This window comes from Uloborus diversus, chromosome 9, assembly GCF_026930045.1.
Source record: "Uloborus diversus isolate 005 chromosome 9, Udiv.v.3.1, whole genome shotgun sequence".
Classification (NCBI taxonomy): domain Eukaryota; kingdom Metazoa; phylum Arthropoda; class Arachnida; order Araneae; family Uloboridae; genus Uloborus; species Uloborus diversus.
The window spans coordinates 144,757,294-144,783,653 of NC_072739.1; the positions used below are offsets into that span (position 1 = coordinate 144,757,294).

The 26,360-nt window shown below is 33.1% G+C and overlaps 1 protein-coding gene across 1 annotated transcript in view; it reads left to right on the forward strand.

Moving 5' to 3' along the window:
• LOC129230547 (paired amphipathic helix protein Sin3b-like) overlaps positions 1–26,360 on the forward strand; it is a 101,295-nt gene that overhangs the window by 43,894 nt on the left and 31,041 nt on the right. Inside the window, exons 16-18 of the mRNA XM_054864950.1 lie at positions 422–539; positions 2,434–2,550; positions 12,650–12,867. Of these exons, the coding sequence (XP_054720925.1) occupies positions 422–539; positions 2,434–2,550; positions 12,650–12,867 (453 nt within the window). The remainder of the gene's footprint in view (positions 1–421; positions 540–2,433; positions 2,551–12,649; positions 12,868–26,360) is intronic.

Genomic DNA, 26,360 nt, shown 5'->3' on the forward strand with positions numbered 1-26,360 from the left:
TCTTGAATTGATTTGATTTCAATGCATTAACTTCAAGAGCACTGACAACTGTGTTATGTTTCAGAAGTTTTAAACTTCATGATGGCTAGATATAACTAAGAGATTTTAAATATGTTAGGCATTTTGTCCAAGCATAAGGCAAAAAAAAAAGAATGAATTATTCACTTCTAGTTAAGCATATAATCTCTCAACAACACTGAAGTTAACCATGGGTATAGCATTTGATATTATATAAAGAATGTCAAAATACAGTGGTAGAAATAAAATTTGGAAAATTATTGGTTTTTTTTTTTTTTTTTTTTTTTTTGAACTTAAATTTTCATAAAAATTTACTCTTGAGTAAAAGTGAATTGATTTTCATGCATTCAAAACATTAATAAATGAATGATGTTTTCACCATTTTTTTAATTTTTTTGTGTAGAAAAAGGAAAGGCTCTCTTGTACCACTTCCCTTCCCCATTTTCTTCTGGAATTGAAAGAACCAACTGTATTTTTAGATGCTTTGAATTTAATATGCCAATATTTGAAAAAGATACCAGGTATTTTTGTACTTTCTTTCTCTTAATAGGAATGAATGCGTTAATATATATCATTATAAAATGTATTCAATTTATATTTCAAATAATATGTATATGTTATTGTGAGTGTCCAAAATCTAGTAAATGTCATCATTAGCTGGTGAATATCATCATTCACGTACAAAAGGCACTGATGGAAGACTGCAAACAGGTTTACTATGAATGATTCATTCGGTTTAGAAACGCAATTCAAAAATTGCACTTACCACAATAAGGAATATATGAAAAGAACCATAAAATCATCAAGATTTGGAATTGTGTCAACCAGGTGGTAATTCAGGATCTGTATAAAAAGTAATGAGACTAACTTTTTCCTGGTGCCCAACACGGTGGGTAATTTTTTCCTGCCTGGTGGTTATTAGAGGAACAAGGGGCCCTCGGGGGTGATGTACCTCCCAAGGGCTTACAAATCGGTTAAGTCGGTGGCAGGGGTTACTGGTAGGACTCACTCTGGAATACAATCGCCTGGGAGTCTTTGTTCTGACAGCATTTTAGTTATAGTGTACCTCTGTTGCTACCATCGGTTCCAGCTCCAAAATGCAGAGAACATTATTTAAGCAGCATTACACGATTAAGTTTCGTGTGGAACTTGGTAAATCTTCCTCAGAGACTTTAGAGATGTGTAAGCAAGTGTTTGGGGATAATTGTCTATGAAAGGTGATTGTGTTTCGGTGGCACAAGTGTTTCAAAGATGGCTGGCAGAGCATCGAGGATGAATCTCTGCCAACCAGCAGAACGGACTCAAATGTGGTTCGTGAGCATGTTGTTCTGAATTAGGACCACTGGTTAAGTGAGAATGATTGCAGATGAATTTGGACTTGATACAAAGACAGTTCACAGCACCATCACTGAAAACTTGAGAAATACTGGAAACACCTGCTTCATCCTCCAAAACTTCCAAGTCCATAATGGTATCTTTACGCTTCCCCAGCCCACCAACAGCCACTATTTAGCCCCAGCATACTTCTTTCTATTCCTGCAGATGAAAACATCACCAAAAAGACATCATCGTGGAACTCTGGATGCAGTGAAAGCACTAATACAAGACTTTTATAGGCCATTCTGGAAGCAGGCTACAAAGCAGCCTTCAAAGCTTAAAAGACTCTCTGGGATAATTGTGTGCTAGGCCAAGGTTCTTATTTTGAAGAATTTTAGGTGTGAGTATTGATATCTGCAATAAATTCTTAGAACACAGTTCAGTCTCATTACTTTTTATACAGACCCTGTACGAGTTCAGTATTTTTTAAAAGGTGATAAGACAACCGTTTTAAAAAGTTTATAAAGTTAATTTTTGCACTGTTGTTTTCATTATATATTTACCTCATAATTGATAATGCAAAGCTGTAAAGTAAGAAAAACAACGTTAAAAACAGCAATGTCAGCACAAAGGTATTTATTTATCTAATGCAAAGTTGTGTTCAGAATTAGTTTTTATGTATGTATTTATTATTTTTTTAATTTTGTTATTTTTTATTATTTACTTATTACAGTTGACTCTCTATTTAAAGACTTTTAAGGGACCGCACAAAATAGTCCTTAAGCAGAATGCGTCCTTAAATAGAATGCTTTGAAAACTACAGTGGAGCATCTGGGACCATGAAAAGTCGTCTTTAAATAGAGAAAGTCGTTAAATAGAGCATCGTTAAACAGAAAGCCTACTGTACTTATTAATTTATTTATTTTGAATAAAAGTTCAAAAAGTGGGAGGGGAAATCTGATGCTTTATTATTCAAAATTCTATAAAATAAAATAAATGTTACTTTATTTTGAAATATTATATTATTTGTAAAGAAGAAAAGTTATTTTGTGTGAATATTTTACATGATATTTATGTACTTGTTTTTTAAATTTGCAGCGATGCTTCGTGATGATAGACGAAGAATAGAACATCTGCTTAGAACGTTCATACCTGACTTCTTTGGCTATCCACGGGCAAATGTTTCAGAGGAAGAAAATGAGGAAGAGGAAGAACGTATGTTTCTTGTCTATAAATAAATCACTTCCATTACTATATAAATTTGAAAACATATCATTCTCTTTTCACAACTGAACACTATTCCTTAAATACTAAAAAAATTAAGTAAATTTTTTAACTTCAAAACATTAGGTATTCATACAAAATAACAGCAGTTGCAATCAGGAGCATTGTTTCAAATTTTTCTGGTGGCAGGAAGCAAACCAAGAATTTCTTAAAGTCAAGAGGGAGCTATTGCTCTCACTCCTGACTAGGGCTCGACCGATGGCATTTTTTGGCCGATGGGCCGATTGTTCAAAGACGGCCGATGGCTTATTGTTTTCCTCCAAATGGCCGATTGCCGATGGCCGATGCCGTTGGCCGATGGCAAAAAAAAAAAACAAATAAATTGATAAGATTGTCAGGAATTTAAAGAATCATTGATTCATTTCATTTTACTTCCTTTCTACAAATAAAAAATTGTAGTCACAAAAAAAAAACAGATTTCGACCTAAATTTCTATTTTACGATCACCCAATTTCAACTTCACAAATTTTTTCAGCATATCTGTACAATGTACATTGCACATGTACCTAAGAACATATAGATGACCGAAATATCTATTTTGAACACCTCCTCAGTTAATTATAGCAAATTATCTTGTGATGCCTTCATGCGCGTAAACTTGCGTCACTCAAAAACGTTATGAAATAGTAAGTTGAAAACTCATACGTACGTAGTATGATCTAAAAGTTCGAAGATAAGTTGTATAAAACTTTTTCCTGATTAGTTCACATTACTGAAGCACATCTATCTACAAATCCTTGAACGACTATGCAATTCTGCCAACGATCGTATAGCTTTTAGAAACACTCCTGGAACACATTTTTCGCAACCTCCTGTAAGACCTCTTGCGCAGCTGCTTTAACTTCATCGTGGGGAAGAAGGCGACTTCATGTTGAGGATGCACGGTTTGATTGGTCAATACTCTGATATGACAAACAAATAACGTAACGTTTCGTCGGTCTTAGCTCCGTGTGACTTTTACCTGTTCCCAGCAAAAAAACATTTGCATGGACTCCGCTTTCTTCCGTCATTAGAAGATAAAGCTCAGTCATAGAAGGTAGCGAAAAATGACTTCCAGGAGTGTTTCCAAAAGTATATGAACACTGGCAGAAGTACATAGTCCCTCAAGGTGACCTTTTGAAGGTGGATGTGCTTCGGCAATGTGAACTATTCTGGATAAGGTTTTATACAGCTTGTCCCCGAACTTTTGGATCGTACTACGTACAATCTGTATAGGGAGTAGTTATGTTTCTTCTTTTTTGACTGCTGTATGATGAAAGAGAAAGAACAACCAAAAAAAAAAAGAAAGGAAAAAAAAGGAAGAAAAACAAAGAGAAGATACTGTTTTGTTTCCAATTGATTTGTTTTTGTTTTTTTTAATTGAACATATAACTAAGATTATATGTTCAATTTATTATTATTAAGGGGAGTCAGTATCCTAAATACTTTCAAAAATTCGATTTTTTGATTTTTATATATTTTGAAACTCCATTTCAATACCTTTTTAATGATACAAACATCTTGAACGTGCTCATATAAAAGTAAGTTAAAATAAGCTTAAAAATGTAAAACCTATTTTGATGAGGTATGATTTTCCCCTTTAAATTGCAATATCTCGAAATGGTATTTTTTAAACTAAATGTTCCTTTTTCTCAGAAACTAAATTGTGTTAGGCTTTGAAATTTTTACCACCTATTCCATACATCTAACTGCATATACTGAAGTAAACTTTTTCTCACATTCGAAAATTATTTTTTTATAGAGCTGATTTTGTGTGACAAAATGGTATTTTTTGAAACAAATACAATGACTTACACATTAGATTTTTTTACAAAAAAATTAAGCTTTCTTTCTGTAAAATTTTACTTCAGTATAGAGAACAGAGTCTACTTGAGGTACAGAAAAAAATTCATATTTGTATCTTTAACCTTTAGCCAACGGCGGTACATATGCTGTACCGACAAAAAGTGCTCTCTTCCTACGGCTGTGGTACAACGTCTGTACCAGTCCTTCCCTTCCCCCTCCAGTTACTTCCCGCAGTTGATAATCCTTTCACACACGCCTACGCAGGGAGAAAATGAATGAAACGCACTACACCCCTTTTGGGGGTCTGTCAATCAGAGGCGTTTGGCATAGTTTTGTTCCCAGTGAAGGAATGTATGGCGAAGTTTCGAAAAAGAGGGGAGAAAGTTAAGCAGAAGTAAAATACTTGAAGGAAATAAAAAATTTTGATAGCCTTTTTCTGTTTAATAACCCAATAGTAAGGCTTCCTATAATTAATAACAGCATATTTTACTGAGTACAAAACACCTATTTAGTTTAAGCAGTGTAGATATTTAGGGAGCAGAGCGCAAGAAACATCATTCTCCAAAATATTTCTTTTGTTATGGTTTTATAAAAATAATTAAACACTTGAAAAGCATATCTTATTTTGCTAACTTTTCGAAAATGAATATCAGGCTGAATAAGAAACAACTTATCAATTTGCGATTTGCCACGTTTTATTTCTTTATTTACATTTTAACTGAAAATTATTTGTAATACCGTTTCAACAAAACATGGAAAACATTCTAAAATCAATAAATTTGAAAGAGAGGTTCAATTAAGAATCTGTGTCGTGAATCTTTTGGTTTGAAAATTGAAAGTTAGACTAAATGCTCTTTTTTTTTTTATAAAAAGAGTCACTAGCACAGCCAGAATTATCTTCTGGAGGGGTTTTTCTGTTCAAAACGAGCCTTTTCATATGTAAAAGTTATTGCACTAGGGATGGCAAGAATGTTAAAATCAAGGGCTCTGAGGGGTGTTTTTACCCCCCCCCCCTTCGCTACGCCTCAAAATCTATCTAATTGATCACTTATTGAGTGAAAAGCATAAAAACTTAATTTTGATATTTTAGAAAATATAAATGTATTTCCTTGATATTTTGTCTATAGCGAATATTATTTCAGTAGAAAGTCAAAAGGACTAAGGATATGCTGAATGAGACAAAATAAGTATGGTACACCGGGGCACGTTTACGAGGATTTTTTTTTTTCGCTGAATTTTTTAATTTTATGGTTCAACTTAGGAATTCTTAAACGTTATGGCCTTATAAAGCAGTTAATAAAGTATAAATTTGTGCATTCAGTTTTCCCCCTGTTTGTATTTAAGGGGCTTCAGAAATGTTAATTTTTAAGTCAAAGTCGGTTGCTCCTCTTTCTTCCTTGTGCAAAAAAAAAGAGGTTAAGTGAAAAGATTTATAAGAGCACCTGATATATCTTACTCAGTTTTCAATGAGAGTCTAATGTCTGTTTATTTTTTTGTTTTTTTCTGTTAATTAATTCTTACATTTGGAACTGTTTATGCCAGTAAAAAATGGAAGAAAGAGGTTGGTTTTCTGTTTACTCATGCGTATTTTTTTTTTACTTATCTTCTCTTACTCACAAATAACAACGTACTGGGTAGTGAAAATGTATTATAAAGATAGTACATAAATAGGAAATGTTGAAAAGAGGAAAGACTTGGAATCTAAAACAAATTTGCCCAGATATTTTTCTTGTGCATTGTGAAGGGCGCGGAACTTAATCCTTCAACTATTACTAGAGGTATTTCAACCACAATTAGAAGAAAGAGTGAATGGGGATATCAGGGGATTTGTAGGCTGTCTCTCCATATTATCTCACTCGACAGTGATTGACTTTGAAACGCCAGCTTCATATACAAAAAAGGGTGCCTTGCATGCTCTAAAAGATAGATAAGCGCTAACGTTCTTTATGTAAATGAATACGGTGTTCAAGCATATTCCGCTTGTACCTGCTCAGAAAAGCAAAGCAAGGAATTGTTTGCTATTATTGTGGATTCTTTCTTGGACACACGTATTAGTGTCATCATTTTTCTGAATAGCCAAGCTGAAAAGCAAAGTTGCCTCCCTTGAATCTAAGGTATTCTACATTGTATATTTACAATGGCTTTGGTCTCAGTTGAACGCTATTTACCTCCGCATTTTAGCGCATAGATAAGGACATCTGGCATTTATTGAATCCAGTGGTCTACCTCACAAATAGAGTTTGATATTTATTATTTTGTTGTCGTTAGCCTTAGGTTAGATGAGAAGCGTTATTTCAGTGATTTCAATTTTAAAACTGAACCAAATATACTTACAGAAAATCAGGCCCGTGTTCAGGTTTTCATGAAGGGAGGGGTTTTATAGCTTCTACATTCTTTCCCGAGGGGGGGGGGGGGCTGAGAGTTTATCCACCAAACTTTGGTTTTACGTTAAATTGCCAATCCCAGCATGGCATTTATAGACCTGTAAGGACTGCTATACCCCCCCCCCCCCCCCAGAAGAATAATTCTAGCTGCGTAAATAACAGCAGTATTCATTCATTTTACATCCTCTTTTTAATCAAACCTTGTTTGTTTTTGTTTTAATCAAGTCTGTTTACTGTGCGGTTATTGATTGCAATTAATTTTAAAAACTGCCCACAGATTCTTTTATAATGTAGCATGTATATTGGGTTTCATATTCTGAAATAATGCGTTGTACACTAAACAAGAAAAAGCTTGTTGTGGATGCAAATTACATTACCAAACACAATCAATGCATCTTCGCAGCTGCAACATATACCGAATTCATCATAACCTCCTCAGTTCTCAAGCAATATTAACGCTGTTGATGCTTTGTGTTGACAAATCTTTCATTTAGCGATTCTTCCCCCACAGGTTTACAAAATGTTATTTCAGTTGATAAAGCTCTAACAGTCTTAAATTGCAGAAAAACCTCGAGGTTTTCTTTCAAAGCGCTTTACACAAACTTTCACATTGAAGTTATTAAATTCAACTACACATTTTCTTCTTTTGGTTTATTATTTTTTCTCCAATGGGAGGGGTTTAACCCCAAAACCCTCCCCTTGGACACGGCTCTGCAGAAAATCTAAACCTAGAGAACCCCATAAGGAACAAGGAGGGAAAAAAATTATTTTCAAACCATTGAATAAGTGATGACTAGCCAAGTATAGTGTCCCACTATAGAAACCCTGTATTGCGGAGAGCTCAGCGGTCGAAAGTGGACATCGCCCCCTTTATGCTGTCCTATTCGGGGGGGGAAGGAACTAAGAAAGCTTTGAGCCGTAGGGAGAGGGAAAAGATAATTGTATAGTTGCCGTAGCCTAAAGGTTAATAGATTTTCAGAAAAAGGTACATGAACCTGTGCAAATTAACATTGACGGTATAGGGGGTACTGACTCCCCTTAATATTGTAATAATAAATGGTTTATGTACATTAACCATAGTTAAAAAACATTAAATTATGTTGTTTAATCATTCAAAAAAAAATCTTTACTAATAATAAAGCTGAAAGTCTCTCTGTCCAGATCTCTGTCTGTCAGGATCTCTGTGATGCGAATAGCGCATAGACCGTTCAGCCAATTTTCATGAAATTTGGCACTAAGTTAGTTTGTAGCATGAGGGTGTGCACCTTGGAGCGATTTTTCGAAAATTTGATGTGGTTTCTTTTTCTATTCCAGTTTTAAGACCAAAATTATCATAAGATGAGTAAATTACGAAATCATCATAACCTGGAACCGTAACATGGGCACAAGCCAATTGGCGAGAAAATTCACCATACATTATTTGTAAATATACAGGCAAACCAAAAGACCTTTTAATTTTCTATTATGGGCAAAGCCGTGCGTATACCACTAGTTAAGAATAAAACTATGAAACCATCAACAAATTACGCAATTAAAGTGGAAAGATTGTACGTAAACATTTTTCAGTCATCAAATTAAACAAAAAAAGTAACAGATAACTTACAATATTAAATCATAATAGGAATATTTTTATACTTATTTTAAATTTATGAATAGAAAAGTTTGCATCTTTCATAATTCTATAACAGTGACATAAATTTTGCTAAAAAAAAAAAAAATAGCCATGAAAAGAGCGAGGTTCTTAAAACGCAGCTACAATAAACAAACTCAATATTTACACTAAGTTAAAAACTGAATACATATACTACTTGATCTGATGTTTGCACACATAATATTGAACAATTTGATTGTTTAACCTTTTATGAAGCTTTACAAACAAGTTCAAATTAAATTTTTCGATTTAACAATAATTTTCTGAAATTTAAAAAATTGCATTATAGAAAATCCTTGAAACTTTTCTATAAAAAACGAAAATAACTTATTCATTGATTTTATATAAATACATGAAAATAGTTACTCACAAGAGAAAAAAAATCGATTGCTATTAATGCCGCAAAAAAAAGATGGCGCATTACGAAATATAGGCGTAACAAGTATGAGAAATACGCAAAATGACATTTCTTGACCAAAATAAATAATCGCTAAATATTTAAGAAATGCTTGAAACGACGAGAGAGGGTTAGGGGGGGTCACCCTCTGATTTTGGAGTTACTCACACTTCGGCCCTAACCTCGGCCTTACCTTTTTAATACAGAACCACTACCACCAACGCCTCGGAAGGGTTTCTGAATCTACTTCAGCACTTCCAAGGAAAAAATTCAAAAAGTCCCTTTGATTTCCGAATTCAGTGGCGTGCCGCCCATGTACCAGAGGGACTAGGCTGGTCCCTTAAATATTTGCCCCTTCAAAAAAAATTACCTTGCAGAATAATTTATTAAGAAAAAACGTGAGCAGAAAAACAAGTTTATTAGAAAGCGGTACTTCTTTTACTGCCCTCCCTCCCTTTCTCCCCTGTGTGCGATGTCTTAAATGGACTTGTCCGAGGGACTAGCTCTTAAGAACCCCTTCCCCAGATCTCATATAGCTTTGTTAGATCCTTGGCGTTCGTTCGAAAGCTTATTTGATTATTTCATGCATTTTTTAAACCAACGGATAAATTTTTGTTTCCGTACCTAGTGTACAGGTTTCTATGTGAGCTTCAGGAAACAACAAATTCACTAGTCAAAGTTATTTTCCTGCGTCCATTGTGTTTTCTTTTGTAATGGAAGGGGACTCGGTCGAAAAAACAAGTCCCCAACTGGACGTAGTTGAGGAGCATGCGCAACAGCACAGACTGCCAGGGAGCTCGGAAGAGAATTGCTGCCTGCTGGATGTTCTCGCAAACCGTTCGTTCGAAGCTTTGACTTGGCGAAGAGAAAGCTCAAATAATTTCACAGAGCAGGCCTACTTCTGACCTAGCAATATCTGCGAAGCTAAAAAATTACAATCGGCATTTTAAGAAAGATTACTTTGAGACTGTTAAATGGCTGACTGCTTGTAAGTCAAAAAAAAAAATTATTTTGCTGGCCCTGCGTCCTTTTTGAGAAGGAAAAAGGCGTCTGGAATGCCAATGGAATTTCAGATATGAGCAATTTCCACAAGGCAACGATTCGTCACGAGAAAACCCAAGGACACTACCAAGCCATTACTCAGTAGAAAACTTTTGGTAAAACTCAAATAGATTTTCATCTTAGTGAGCAATGATGCTCATCAACTTTGAAGCATAACACTGAAGTTGATAATAATAGGGAAGATAATATGTCTATAAATCTTTTTACTTTTGTGTATCGTAATTTACCGTAACCAACTAGTCCCCTAAAAATATTGATATGCACACCAATGGAATTATGTTACTATTCAAAACGTCTTTAATTAATTTCTTACATTAATGCTCTAAATTATTTCTAAACAATAGATATAGTTTGAAAAAAAAAATCTCTAATTTTATGAATGGTGTTGGTTTTAAACAACTCAGAAGTACAACTAGAGTTTAATTTCCGAAATTGAGGGAGTGGGAGGAGGGGCACGCAAGTGTTCTCTGAAATTCAAAAAATAGTCGTAAAAAAATAGAGTTCAAAATAATCATGAAGCAGAAAAACCTTTTCAAAACTTGCACCCGAGTTTGTTTTGACGTGCAGTGACGGATTTAAAATATAGCAAATGTTGCAATTGCTCGAGAGTCCCCATAACCATAGGGGCACCGTAGGAGTTACAAAAGTGCTTATAATAAATGTTTTACAACTTCTTTGATAGAGAAATAGGGCCCCAAAATGTATTTCGACGGGCCCCAAACTTGTAACTCCGCCGAAGCGGTACAGAAAAGACTTCATTACTGTGATTCATTTTACAAATGTAGAAAAATTAAAAATTACCGTCATTTCAACGGGAATCTAACAAAATGAAACAAAACCGGTTTCGCCATCTCATATTTTTTTCCATGGTCTCCAATTCGGCAATATATCACCAAATGATCGTCAGTCTGAGTAATTAATAGCCACAAAAAATGAGTTAAAAGGATTTTTAGAACACCCGATCGAAAGCAAAAATGGAAGTGCACAACTAGAACATACGCAAATCCCACATGCGAAAATTTAGCCTTCTACAGCTTTCCATTTTTGAGTTATGACTTATGAGAGATACATACGTACATCCAGCCGCAAGACATAAAGCAAGTTACTTTTTCGGTACCTGAATGCAGTATTAAAAACTCTTTTAGGGGTGACTAAAATAGAAATTCATACTGAAATTTAAGTAAACAATTTTATATAAAAACAATAACTCTCTTTACTTTGTATTAAAAAATAAAATAGCAAAGATCCTTTTTTTTTCAAAAACATCGGCCAATTCCATCGGCTTTTCGATATTTTTTAAGGCCAATGGGCCGATGTTTCCTGCAAGTTAGCATCGGCCGCCGATGCTGATGGCTAAATTGTTGAACCATCGGCCTGACCGATGCATCGGTCGAGTCCTACTCCTGACCCCCCTTCTAACCCCCCTCCCCCAATGACAGACCTAGTTACTATGTCAGATGGTTCAAATATGCATCTTTTACAGCTTATTTGGGTTTTTTCTTCACTTTGACATCAGGTTTGTTCCAAATTGTGTCTTTTTAAATTGGTAAAAAATATTTTGCAAAAATATTGTATTTTGTTTCAAAATTATCCTAAAATATTGGATATTCTAATACATTGTATTTTGTTTAATATTGTACTGGGAGGCAGTGGCATATGCAGAGGGAGGGGTGGGGTCTATGATGTGAGTTTGTACAATAAATTTGTTCAATATCTAAAATTAATCATCATTTTTTGTATTTTTTTAAGTTTTATTACATTAATAAAAAATTGCCTTAATGACTTTCGCTAGTAAAATTCTATGTGTGCATAATATATCAAGAGCAGATGTAACTTCTGGGTCTGGAGAAGGGTCATTATTAAAATATGACTGCTCAAACCATGAGATCATGAGTATAAATCATTTAAGTTCTCTCTTCCAAAAATTTCACTAAATTGAAGTCCCGCAAAATGCAGTTCCGAACTTTCCTTGGCCATTTTAAGGGAGTTATGACCCCCTGATCTGTCCTATGCATTACTTGGTTCTTAGATGCTCTATATATTATCATTTGTCAATCCTAAAATTGTTAGCTTTTTATTTTGCATTTAAATTCCTATGAAGTTACTAAACAGTACATTGTAAATAATGTAATTTTTTTTCACTCTTAGTATAAAATCTATTATAAATGTTTTTGATTTTTATTCAAAATAAAAATAATAATATTTGAATTTTAAAAAATTGGCTGACTAAACAAAATATGCTAAGTTTATTGTAAAATAATGTCAAAAAATTATTCAACTTTATTCAAATTAATTGAAATACTTGTGAAACAAGGCTCGGACATGTTGGGACATAACGATGGTCAGGAACCAAACATGGTTAACTTGCACATGGAATTCTTTGATTAATTTTGTACATTGCCTTACGTTAATTACATCGCTCAAGAATAATAGATACAAGAAGATTTCCGGATAAACTCACCCCCTGCTGCCAACCAGCACCAGTTAACTAACCGCTTCTCCAATGGTGGTTACCGTCCTTCTAACCTTTCTCTCCTCTCCCGACCCCTCTGAGTTCAGGGTTGCTCTGTGTTCGTGAAAAGGATTCCATCGCTCTCCTTTCTCGCCCTTTGGCTTTGGAGTGATTTCTTTGTGACACTTGCTAATGGCACATATTCTGTGCTCAGTTGTCTCATTATAAGTCTTTTTTTTTTTTTAATTGTGCATGTATTTTTTGCATGTTTTTTTAAATTTATTTATTGCTTCATATAGAAGTGGAAGAAGAAAATATGGAAATTGAAAATTTTGGTGAAGAAAGAAGTGGTCATACTTCCCCTTCTGAAAGTGGTGCATGTTCGCGAGATGAAGAAATAAGTGATCCAGATGAATCAAATTCTGTTGAGGAAAATGAGCGTTCCGAAGAATCTGACAAAGACAGCTTTATAGAAGATAGTGATATATTTGATAAAATGGAAAGTTTACCCTCAACGGTATGGATACATGTTCAACATCTTTTATCTCATATTGGTTAATGAAGTAACAAAGTGCAATCCGCATTTTTGCATTAAATGATCCAACTGTTTTTTCAAAGAAAAAAAGTATAAGTGATGAATACAGTTTTTATGAGTCAAAATGTAATTTTGTCAACACTTTCGAAAATACTAACAAATGGTTTTCTCACACTAGCTGTGACAAAATGATTTATTAATTCATATGCTCAATTATGTAATACCTAAACTATGTGCGTATTAGATTAATTTTTGTGTGTATTTTCACAGAACGCTAGCTCATTCGAGAACAAACATATTCTGCCATAACAAGGTAAATCTCAGTATCTGCAAATTTTCTGCAAATTTTTCATTTTGCTTTTTTTTTTTTTTTGTCATTTATTTTGTACGTTAGCTTTGCTATGCAAGCTTACTTATTTAGTTTCTGCTGGGAATAAAGCCCACAAAAAAAAAAAAAAAAAAAACTTCCAAAATTTGCCTACTGTTAGAATTAAATCCAAAACACGTCTCTTTGAATGTCTCAAAATTTCATTTCTGCAAATACTGCGCTTTATCTTCTCATATCATAAGTGGGATTTGTGTTTCACAAAGCTCTGTTCTATTGATTTTTTAGGTCAACTATTAGTATTAAACATTTGAAATCATCATTTACACTGAATGGTCATTTTTCTTTAAGAGAACCTCATATTACCTAATTTGGAAAATCACCAGTTATAATGTGACAAGTGCAAATTTCCATTCAATTCCATTTGTAGAAACAGGAAACCCAACGAATAGGATCCTATCACAATTTGTGATTACAAAAAACATAATTTGTATTCAAGACGCCCAAATAAATGCCAAGGGCTGGATTTTTTTTTATTATTATTTTTTTTTTTTTTTTTTTTTTTGCCTCTCAATTGAATTTATTAATAGTGCTATAAAATTGTTCTCATAACTGAAAACAATTTTTTTCATGTATTTCAAAATTTTTTCATGTGTTTCAATACTAGGGTAATGGCACCAGTAACAGACAAGGGTCCAGTAATAGACAGTTTTAAGTTTGGATTCAAATAATAAGAATTTTAGCCAGGTAAAACTGATGTTGCTGCGACCCATGAATACGGTGCAACCATTTAATGTTATCAGAGTCAATTTTATGAGCCAGTTGGATCCAAGGTAGTGGTGGAAAGTTATGAACAGCCACCACAAAGTCAACTGGTGTTTCATGTTCATTTGAATTTAATAAGGTTTTATGCCTAAAAATAAAGAACTTTTGCACATCTTGAAGAGAAAAGGGGAATTCTGTCCATTACTCATCCTTTCCTCATCATCCTATCTGTTACTGGGTATCATCAGAATTGTCGGTGTCTGTTACTGGGGTCGAACTTTTTTTCGAAATTAAGCAAATGAAAATAGAATTAACTCATTCGGAGGATCCAGAAGCTGCCAAACGTTAGATGAGATGTTGTTGCATGAGAGAAAAATAATTTTAATACATTTAAAGGCTCAGAAAATGGAGTTAACCTGAGAGCAATGTCTTAAGCATGTCTGTTACTGGTGCTGTTACCCTAATCCTGTTTTCCATTATAGTCCAAGAGCTAGCAACGTCGAAAAAACAAGAATTTTAGGAAAGCTGGTTCTTTAATATATCTTTCCCGAAGACGTTTCGAACAGCGTGCGGGTTGTCTGGCGGCCGGTAAACCTTGTGTTTTTTAGTGCGCATCACATCTTTAGAAGTAAAAATATGGATTTTGAAATCATTTTAGTAAGAATCTTTTCTTTTTCAGTGAATTCTAAACACTTTTCGAAACACGAATTTAATATTGCCAGACAATTTTGTTGTTGCGAATATCGTGCCAGATTCAATTTTTTACGAAAAAAAAAATTAAAAAAAAAAAACTATTTTAGTATGTCTGTCATTTTAACATTATTTTACCTACATATGAATAAGTACAAAATTAATTTGACAGACATGAATTCGGTTGCGTACTCAACAGACAGATCGATTTATTGCTGTAGAGTAGCGCAGCATTATGCCTCTGAATATGAGAAAAATGAAACATTATTATTTAAATTCGTGCCAAAATGATATAAAATAGCTGGATATATATTTTGTTTAATAACAGGAGAAATATGTCACTTATAAGTATCAAAATTAGAATATTTACAGATTATATTTAAATCATAAAAATCCAATTGTAACTAAATTACATTATTTTTGTAAAAGATACAGGAAAAAGAACTTTAATTTAGAGCCAAAGTTCTCACTACTTATAAATATTATACTTAAAAAATTACAATCCATTTTTAACTAAAATAGGTATGTTCATTCTATAATTGTATCGCAAAAAAGTGATGTATCTCCATAGTCGTCATCGTCGTCACTGCTCTCATCATAATCATTGTAATCATCGTCATCTTGCGTAGAGTTTTCGTTGGATAATACTTCACTTTCAATAACGATGTCAGCAACTGATGATGGAAACTGCTCCCCAGCAAACCAGAGAAAATCGTATTTATCATCATTGATGACCCAACCGGAAGTTAACGGCAATAAAGATGACGGATTTTTTAAATTAGTGTTTCTCCAAATTTTTGTCACATACTGCACTCGCAATAAATGCTGATATAATTCAGCTTTGCATGGGGGTAAGCAAGATGCATCAAAATTTCGAATTTTTTTTTCAAAGTTATCACTACATTTTTTCGATTCATAAGTTTTTGAAAACAGATAAAAGCGAACATCGTTAACATTTGAAGGATTAGTCACCCCATACATGTGACATATAAAGTTTTCTAACCTGTCAAATGTGCGTTCTAGTACACGCTCATCGTCTGTTGTAATCTCTTGACATGCCAACTGGTACTCAACAGATTTCTCTAGCAACTTGAAGGGCCTTAGTTTACCTTTCCGGAAAAAAGCTGGGGTGTAATCACATCCTGTTATTGCGTGGAAACATGGTAGAGCTTTTGATAAGGAAATACCAAAAGCTTGATATAACTCATTGAAGTTTATTAGACGTTCATGGTTTCCTACTCCCCATTGAATCCAAAGCTTTAAAGGTGCATTCAGGTGATCCATATTGCCTAGAAGTATAATAAGAATATCAGAGTCTGAGCAACGTACAAGAACTTGAGAGTCAAAATTTATCTGGCAAATATGGTATATGATACGAGTATCAGCTTCTTCGTGTTCTTCACATGATAATGATTCTTCAACGATTCTAATAACTTGATTATTTACAACCTGATACGAGTAACACTTATCAAAACTCAGGTAAATAGTTTTATTCCCAATAAAAGGAAACATGTCATCATTTGCCCAATGATCAATAAAAAACCTTACAAGAGCTTCCTTGAACTGCGAGTTTCTGAGTTCACCAGCAAAATGATGAGGCCGAATTTGACTAGGTTTGATGAAAACTGTACTGGTTAATTCACTGCGACGTAAACGCTCACAATCTTTTATGGAAGCAGTGGTGGCGCTAGGAAATCCCCGACAGGGTGGCAAACTTGCCCAACAGGGGGGCATAGCCAAATTTTACTTTGCAAGATTCCCCCCCCCCCCCCCCCCAGAGCCTGATCATCCTGACATTGGACATGGGGCACATTTCTATTTCAGGAAATTCATTTTGTGCCTCCCCCCCCCATTCCAGCTTTTTTTTTATATGTTGAAGCAATAAAATATTTATTTCGATACTTGCATTTTTACACAACCGTACTAAATTTGGTGGTACCTCATATCACAATGTAATATATACATTTAAAAAGTAGAAGATATGTAGTAGTATACGATAAATATATGAATGTGGTTAAACTTTGCAATAAACCGTAAATACCAAAATGATCTATCATATAACTTTTAATAGTAAATACAGACTAAATTTGGAGTGGTTTTCTGATTTGCAAAGAGATCACACTTTTAAGGCGAATTTTTAACAACAAATAGATTTTTTCCTTGTTTTGGCATTTGCAAAACTATCAATGATATCATTGTACTCTAGATTCTGATTGAAATCATTATTTATTTTTAATTAACATCATAAATTAAGGGTATTTTGGGCCCCCTGAAATCTAAGAGGAAGGGCCTGTGCCCCACATGCTCCTGCGGTAATCAGGCTCTGCCCCCCTCCAATTCAAGTGATAAAGAAACTAATCATTTTTTGCTTCTAAGAACACGAATTCCCTATAAAAATTAAAAGCAAAAAATAAAAAATTTAAAATAGACAAAATGAAATATGTAGGGAAAAAAATCAAATTTTAAATGAAAAACATAAAACTAGGCTTTTGTGAGCAGGGTCATGTGAGATCAATAAACTAGAACTGTATGAGAATTAGATATTGACGAAAAGTCTGACTATGATGTAAAATCATTATAAATGTGTGCCCAACAGAATTTTATGCAGAGAAAGAAACTTAACAACAGGAATTTAGTTGTGCTTGTAGAAATTAGGGGGGTCCGGGGGTTTCCCCCCGTAAATTTTTCGAAATTGTAGCTCTGAAAACGCAATTTTAGATGATCTTCGGTAATTTCATGGAGAGAAGGATTTGGGTGCTCACCCCCAAAGAATTTTAAGAAATTGAAGTCCAATAAACGAACTTTTAGTCGATCTGTAATGTTATTTTATAGGGAGTGAGAGTCGAGGTGCACCCCCGAAAAAGTTTTAAAATTAAAGTATCGAAAACGCAATTGTAGGTCATGTTTGGTAACGTTAGAGTGATGGGGTTAGTGACCGATTAAGATACTGAGGGTCCCTCCCCCCCCTTCCGTAATCAAACCTTATAAACACACAAATTTACGGAGGGAAACTCCCATGGCTCAAGGTTATAGCAGTGCTCATCCACTAGCTCAAAATATTTATTGGGGAGCAGAGAAACCCACATCTTAAGTAAACAAAAAAAAAAAAAAAGAGCAACTAATATTAAGTTAAAAAATTCAAAAGAAACTTGAGCCCGATGCCTAGCTTTATATTAAGATGAACCTCGCGAGTCAGAACACGTATAAAATTAAATTTATTTATATTTTCTTTCATTATATTATTTTTCCGGGATAACTTGGGAAAGCATGGAAAAGGGAAGACGATTACAACTACTAAGTTTTGCTAGCGCAAAGCAGAATCAAGAGAAAAAATTGAAAATCTTTTGAAGAGCCTAGTTTGCTAAAACCCATTACAAGTATTTTATTTGATAACAAATAGAAATACATTACCAGGTTTATATGTTTTGATGGTTTCACAGTACCGTTGCTTACACAAAAAACAGCATCAGAAGCCAATGAGTTGCTCAATCTATGACAATTAACTCCATCTCTGCGACGAATATCTTTACCTCCAATCAATGCTTTAAAGAAACGATCTAATTTTTCAGGAATTGTGCATTCACCATTTATCAAATCCTTTGTTTTCATTGCAGCAGGTAATTTTGTTTTCTCCATTTTCAAAATTGTATTTCTTAGAATCGAAGCAACTTTATCGATGAGATCATTTTCTTCGAGCATCATAAAGTCTTCTTCTTCTAATAAGTTACTATCAGTATGCATAATAATCTTTTTTTTGTATTTTGTTATAATCTTTATTTGCTTGAACTGTTTTAATATTTTTTCTTCAAGCTGATGATTTTTCATCATATTTATTTCTGATTCAGGATGAAGTACTAATTCCTGTTGTAATTCATAATTATAAGTGTCACAAAGAGAATTTAATAGCAAATAACTTTTTTTTAAAATTATGTCTTCCTGAATTATTGACACAATTTTATCGAAAACAGTGTTGTGAATATCTCTTACGCAATGCCAAGAGGTTCGTGCAGTATCAGTAATTATTCTTTTGTAATGATTGAAATATTCCAATTCACATGAATGATGATAGAATATTGGACCATTTGAGGTTTTCAGATAACTAATTTTTTGTATCAACTCTTGATTTTGGCATTTTTCAACCCACTGCGTTACTTTTTCAAGCATCTTGACATCATTGGAAGAATGTAAATTTTGTTGCTTACCTTTGACTTGTTTTCGATCCTTTTCACAGAAAAAACAGACTCTTTCATTACTAAGACTTGAACAGGCATCACTACATGACAAAGTCTCTCTTGCATCTACTGGATTATTCGGTAATGTTGAAGAAGAACTTGATGTGCCAGGAAGAGTTATTGATGAATCATAATTATCATCAGATATATTCCGATACTTCGCCATCAAGGATGCAAAGGATTTGTAACATCGTGTGTGGTATCCATCAGAAGTATTTAGTTGTTGGGGTAACTTTATATTACTATATTTCAAGTTGAATGTAACACGAACACTCAAAACTTCTTCACATTTTTTCAATTTTCCTTCGTCAAATGCTATTATTTTTTCATTTATTCCATTGCAAAATACACATTTCATTTTATTTGCCATTATTCTGTCATAATTTTCACGATAATTTTGAATACATTTTTAAAAATAATATTTAAGAATAATCATATTGATGAGAAAATTTACAGTAACATTTTTCGTCAAAGACGCGTAAGAAAAACAAAGTTTACATACCAGCAAAACATTTCCACTGTTCTATCTAATTTCTGTTTTCGCTGATATTACAAAGAAAATAAGAAAAAGCAGACGATATTTAAGTTAAATAACGCAAAGACACATAAACATTGCAGACGATAGTTTAATTAAATAAAACAAAGAAGTATAAGCATTTCAGACTATTCGGAACTCCAGCGCTCGAATACGCTACCTTGCGGTGATTTATAAAACTGCGAATGCAACTAAAACTTTGCCACGTTGCGTTCCATGTGTGTCTGTTGACGTAAACACAGGCAGTTTGTTCTGAGTATTTATTAACGCAATCGATGTGTCTTAGTTTGCTTTCAGCTACAGAAATTAATTTGTCCCTTAGTAGTATTCTCGAGCTCCTCAAAATAATGTTAGTTTTCATTATTTCCTTAATAATAGGTGAAAGCGAAAATTCTGGATTAACAAACTTGGATAACGTTATACAAGGTAAAAAATTTTATTGTTTTGTATGAATTTGTAAGAATATGGGAGTTTTTTTATTCTTAAATTAATTAAACTTACCATATTTTACAGCAGCATTTAGTTGGAATGGACAGTATGCAAAATATTTTCTTGAATATATTATCGTAGAACAAAATGAATAACCGAGAAAGAATTTACTTTATTCCTTTTATTCTCAGCTGAAAGGTATCGCCAAATTTGTTTAGGGTTATAATTTTGGCATTGTGCGAGCAAAGTAGCCTTGGCGAGATTTCGCGTTTTTAGTTAAACCATTTTCAAATTTTATCATGAGTGGAATAAAATGGTAGTAAGATTACAGAATTCGATAAGTAAAAAGAAATAATTGTCAGTCAACTGAAAAGAAAACTACCACCATATATCCGTGAGAATTTTGTTGATGATTTGCATAACATGACACAATTAAATCGTAACTCAGAAATTAGAAAAATCGAAACAGAAAATTTTTAAATTAACCGATTCGGGAATTCAAGAGAAATAACTCAGCTACAAATGGAAAACAAGCGCTAGCCAAAGCAAAGCAAAGAAGTATCATCTTCTTTTGGTAATAATTTGTAATGTCATATTAAATTTTCTAGCATTAATTGTTATTCTTGTCAGGCCACAATTATTATTTAGTTTTATCAAGAATTGATAAATATCGAATTCAACATCGTGAAAATGGCTGCTTAGAACTACGAACTACGTACTTTGCATTAATGTTTGACGTTTAGTAATGCTTCTTGAATTCTCATTTCTTTCTACGTGGGTCAGAATATCAACAAGACTTTGAAAATTAATTTAAAAAGAATAAAGCGAAACAATCATACGTACGAACAAAAATCACAACACTTTTAGCATTTTCTTCGTTACCATGTGCGTTTGTTTTAGTTTTCAATTCCGCCATTAGACAGTGACTTCAGTGCCCCCTATAGTTCGTTGGAGTTGCGAATTATCGTATGCAATGTTCTTTTTTCTTTGCATTATTTAATTTAAATATCGTTTGTAATGTTTGATAAATATTAAATGTTCAAATGTAAAACACGGCAGACGAGGAAGGGAAAAAAGGAGTCAGAAAAGAGTCTTCAAAAGATCTTGAGCAAGCAATTCACTATTATAGACCTTTACAAATATATATATATATATATATATATGTATTTTTAAAAAAATAAAAAAAAAAGCTTTAACTGAAGATTTAAATTACAATATTGTAATTTTTATCTCAGCTCTATGATTGCGCCACCACAATCGTTATTATCTTCCTGTTTCAGTAAGTGATCAACAAGAATTACATCACAGTGCGCAAATTGAAAATGGATGTGGTTCTCTGCGCGGCACGCTCGCAAAATGGAAAATACTTAACTTTTTACATAAATTTTAACAAAAAATAGGCAACATGTGTGTGAATTCAACAAGCAATTCTTAATTTTAAAGCGAGGTGACTAATTTGACCTAAAACTTGGGCACCACGCTAGGAATACTTCTTTCGTTTGGTCTCAGCTTATCGGTCTGTCTGTCGAGTACGCAACCGAATTCATGTCTGTCAAATTAGTTTTGTACTTATTCATATGTAGGTAAAATAATATTAAAATGACAGACATACTAAAATAGTTTTTTTTTAATTATTTTTTTCGTAAAAAATATCATCTGGCATGATATTGGCAACAGCAAAAATGTCTGGCAATATTAAATTCATGTTTCGAAAAGTGTTTAGAATTCCCTGAAAAAGAAAAGATTCTTACTAAAATGATTTCAAAATCCATATTTTTACCTCTAAAGATGTGATGCGCAGTAATAAACGCAGCGTTTAACGGTCGCCAGACAGCATGCACGCTGTTCGATACGTCACAGGGAAAAATATATAGAGAAATCAGCTTTCCTAAAATTCTATCTCGAAAACGTTGCTAGCTCTTAGACTATTAAATCCAAGACACAGTGGCGTAGCTAGACCCGACTTTCGGGGGGGGGGGATTACTTCTTTTATATATATATATATATATATATATATATTATATTATAATATATATATATTATATATGTATATATATCTATATATATATATATATATTATATATATTATATATATATATATATATATTAGGGTGGAACGAAAAAAACAAAGTTTATATTTTCGAATCGTAATAGTGCGGAAAAGTTGCGATTGATGAAGACTTACAAAACAAAACAAAGATTTTTAAAATCGGATAATATCTTCCGATCCCGCAACGAGCCTGAATATTTGAAAAAATGGAAAATTTCGTGTTTTCTTAGTGATTTTTCAAAAATTTTGTTTTATGTTTCTTTTTAAGGCTCTAAGACGGAAAAGTTACGATTGGTGAAACCTTCAGAAATAAAAAAAAAATTTGAAATCGAATAATACCTTCTAATCCAGAACCAAGCCTAAAAAATCGAAAAAATTGAGAATTTCAGGATTTTTCCAAATTTTTAACATTTTTTGATCAATGTACTTTTTCAGGCTACAGAACGGAGAAGTTACGTTTAGTAAAGACTTCAAAGCGAAAAAAAAATATCTTTTTGAAATAAAACAATATCTTCCGATCGCGCAACGAACCTACATGTTTGAAAAAATGTAAACTTTAAGCCCTTTTTCAGCTTTTTTTTTCTTTTAGTTTAACGATTCTCATAAGTTCGGTATGAAATACTAATGGAAGAACGTTTGTTTATAAAACAAATGTGATATTTTAGTACTAGAGCCTGCTTGTAAATTGTTCACATGGCTCTTTAATCCCGCGATACTCATATTTGTTTATGCCGCTTAGTACAGTGTATGCATCTAATACGCCCCATTAGCGAAATAAAGAACCACAAAAATTTCACAGACGGTGCCATTCATGTTTACAGAACAACTCAAACCTGTCGATACGTACCTGACAATCTAAAACAAGTAATTTACCCTGTCATTGAAAGAAACTCTTTCTTTGCGCATCCCGAAAACTTATTAATGGCAATGGTGTTTGATGAAAGGAGGCACATAAGAGAACTTTAAAAACGCCTTAAAAGCCAGAAAATCTGTTTCTAAAGGCAAAAGCATTAGAAACTTTGTCATTCCATCTCTAAATTTCGAAGCAGAAAGTTACACAGAGATTATTAATTGGAACACGACAAAGCTATCTTCTCCACCTTTTCTTTGAAAAGTTCCTAACAAAGACATTGAAAATCTTATTGCAACAGGCACTATACCCAACTGGGATATGAAACTATTCCCCTGCCATACGCAAGCTGTCGAAAGATGTATGAAGCTAGTGACGGAGGCTTCACTCAAAATGTGTGGATTTAAATCAAGAGATGGCTACTTAAGAGCAACATTGAAATCCAGATCAATTATGCCCGAATTTTCCAAAAAATCTGATTATAAATTAGCTTTAACAACTAACACTTAAAACAATAAGACTTGTATACTGGATTGTAAATTTGGTAAATATTTTATAAAGTTCTATTATTTGAAAATGTTTCATTGTCGTAAAGAATGGTAGTTTTGCATAGTCAAGAAATAAATTAATGTTTATGTGTAATATAGGGTTTTTAAAAAGGCTTTTCCCTGTAACACCGGGGGAAAAAAACAAGAACAATTTTATTTTTAATCACTAAGAAAAGATGAAATTCTCCCTTTTTTTACTTTTCATGCTTGTTCCTGGATCAGAAGGTATTATTTGATTTTAATATGTTTTTTTAAATTTCTGAAGGCTTCACCAATCGTAATTTTTCCGTCTTAGAGTATTAAAAAGAAACGTTGGAGAAATTTTTTTTAAAAATCTCTAAGAACACATGAAATTTTCCATTTTTTCAAATTTTTAGGCTCGTTGCGGGATTGGAAGATATTATCCGATTTTAAAAATTTTTGTTTTGTTTTGTAAGTCTTCACCAATCGCAACTTTTCTGCACTATTACAATTCGAAAATAAAAACTTTGTTTTTTTCGTTCCACCCTAATATATATATATATATATATATATATATATATATATATATATATATATATATATATATATATATATATATATATATATATATATATATTAGGGTGGTCCTTATTTATATGGGAAAAAATTTTTTTCGGAGTTCAACAAGTGACGCCCCCTAGTTTTGTGACACTATAATAAAAAGTAATCGGTGCAAAATTTGAACTCGATCGGTCAATAATAACACGTGCCCCTAGGACGCTGAATTCAACACTTTTGATAATTTGCTCACAAATCGAGTTTTTACTTCAGTCCCCGTACATAGTTTCTTCTATGTTTGCAAAATATTTTTACAGCGAGGTAGCACTAAAATTAATCTTTTTAATTACATCTTATCGCCTAAAGATTTTACATTAAATAAGAATGAAATAGTGCTTTAGAAACTTTACATTAATCGTACGCTTTTCTCAATGTATCACAATCGTGTGCATTTTTTTTCTGATAGTCTTGGACTGTCTGTAAAATACTAAATTGCTTTTGTGACTCATATTTTGTATAAATTGATTGTGAAATTCTTAGATTAATTGTGCTCCTCTTTCAGTAGTATCATTCACAACTTTTAGCATTTTAACGATATCTCTTCCCTTTAAGTAGCTTCCTTCATTTTGCCATGAATCAGGATCAAATAGGAAAACATCTTTTGGTGTTTGTAACTTATCAAACAGTTTTATTGACTTGTAATTGATTCTATAAAGAGAAAGATCTTTACTAAGAAAGTATTCTAAATCATCTACTGTTATCGGAAATTTTTTATACAATCATCAGACACGTCTTCCTATTCAACAAGCATTTTTTGAAGTAGTCTTTTCCTATCTTCAAAGTTAATTCCTTCATCCAATACGGACAAAGCTACTAGTTCATCCCCTAAGTACCATAAGTGATTTATGAATTTTTCAGTCATTGCTTCTGCTGTATGTTTGTCACCATTTTGTACGCTGCAGGTTTTTTAGACACTACACTTAATAATTTAGAAGTTCTAGAATGAGTTGCTGCGAAAAACTATATCTTCATACAACATTTAACTGCAAAACAGCATTTATGATCATTCTCTTCATGTAAGGTCAATTTAAATTGTTTCCTATATATATAAATATTCAAACAATAAATTCCTTTTGCCACCCATCTGGCTCACAGATAAGCTTCAGGTTGCCAAAAACATATCCCTGTAGGAGGGAGGACTTCACCAAGAAATATTATTACACATTATGAGAATTCTCTCTAATATTTCTTAATTCCGCTTTCTACGAACAATAATATGTCAGCAAATTCTTCTTTTAGAATTTAAGTGGTATGTGTACTTTTTGAATTTTGAAGCACTTAAATAATGGAATATCGAGTCTAGAACTAAGAAAGGCAAGAACTTCTTTAAAGAAACTCTGCAGTACGATTTCAAGTGCATGATGACAGCAATACAAATGCAATATATCACCGTTCAGCTTTTGCTCTGAAAAATTACATGCACAATTTATACGGAAGGTATTGTAAGCCGCTGTATAAAACACTACAGCTTGAACAGTTAGCAATAAAGAGCAATCATCTAAGATATAATATACAACTGAAGAAATATCTCAGAAATTCTGAGTAACTGTTCAACATTGGAACCTGAAGCTATCATGGTAAGCCTATCGGCGTTTTTTTTCTAGTTACATCGGGAAGTAGCTTTGTATCCCAGAGAATAACTAAAAAATCCAAATTTAAATTCATGAAATCTGATTTTACCTCTCGAAGATTTTCTCTTGCTCTCTTAAGGGATGTACGATTGATCATAAGGTTATTTGGATTTAAATTTACTGCATCTGCATAGGCTGTTAATAAATGAGCAGCATCTTTGTCCCTAATATGGCATTTGTCTAACATTGATGAAATGCGAGCACATCTCAATAGTTGTCAAACTTTCTTGCGTTGTGGTAGACCAGATATAGAAAAAAAGTTCAACAGGTTAGGATAGATACCCATTTCGGTTTCTAAATCTTGTGAATTGCAAGAGGAATTTGATGATAATAAAGGACTATGTACTGAAATAGAAGATAGTTTAACCCTTCAAGCGGCCGTGACGTAAAATTCCTTCACCCAGCGATGTATTGAAGAGCGGCCGTGTCGAAAAATTTGGCCTTGAATATTCTGCTTCGAGAACAGTTGCAGCGTAAAATTCTATGGAAGAATATTCATGGCGAAATATTTCGACACGGCCGCTCTTCGATACATCACGGGATGAAGGAATTTTACGTCACAGCCGCTTGAAGGGTTAAAGTATAGATTTTTACATTATTCCGATCTGGAATTTTTTTAAATTTATATTTTAGATATGGAAAATAGAGTTTATTTTTATGGTAGGGTAATCGAGGATATTTCAAAATTTAAATTATAAGAATGCATAAACATTTAATTATATAACTAAAGAACAGCGAATTAAAATATAATTGTCATTACTTATATTTATAGCATGGAAACCTAGTGACCCTATTTGCCACACCTATTACATACACAGAAAATGTTCTAAATCAACACCCC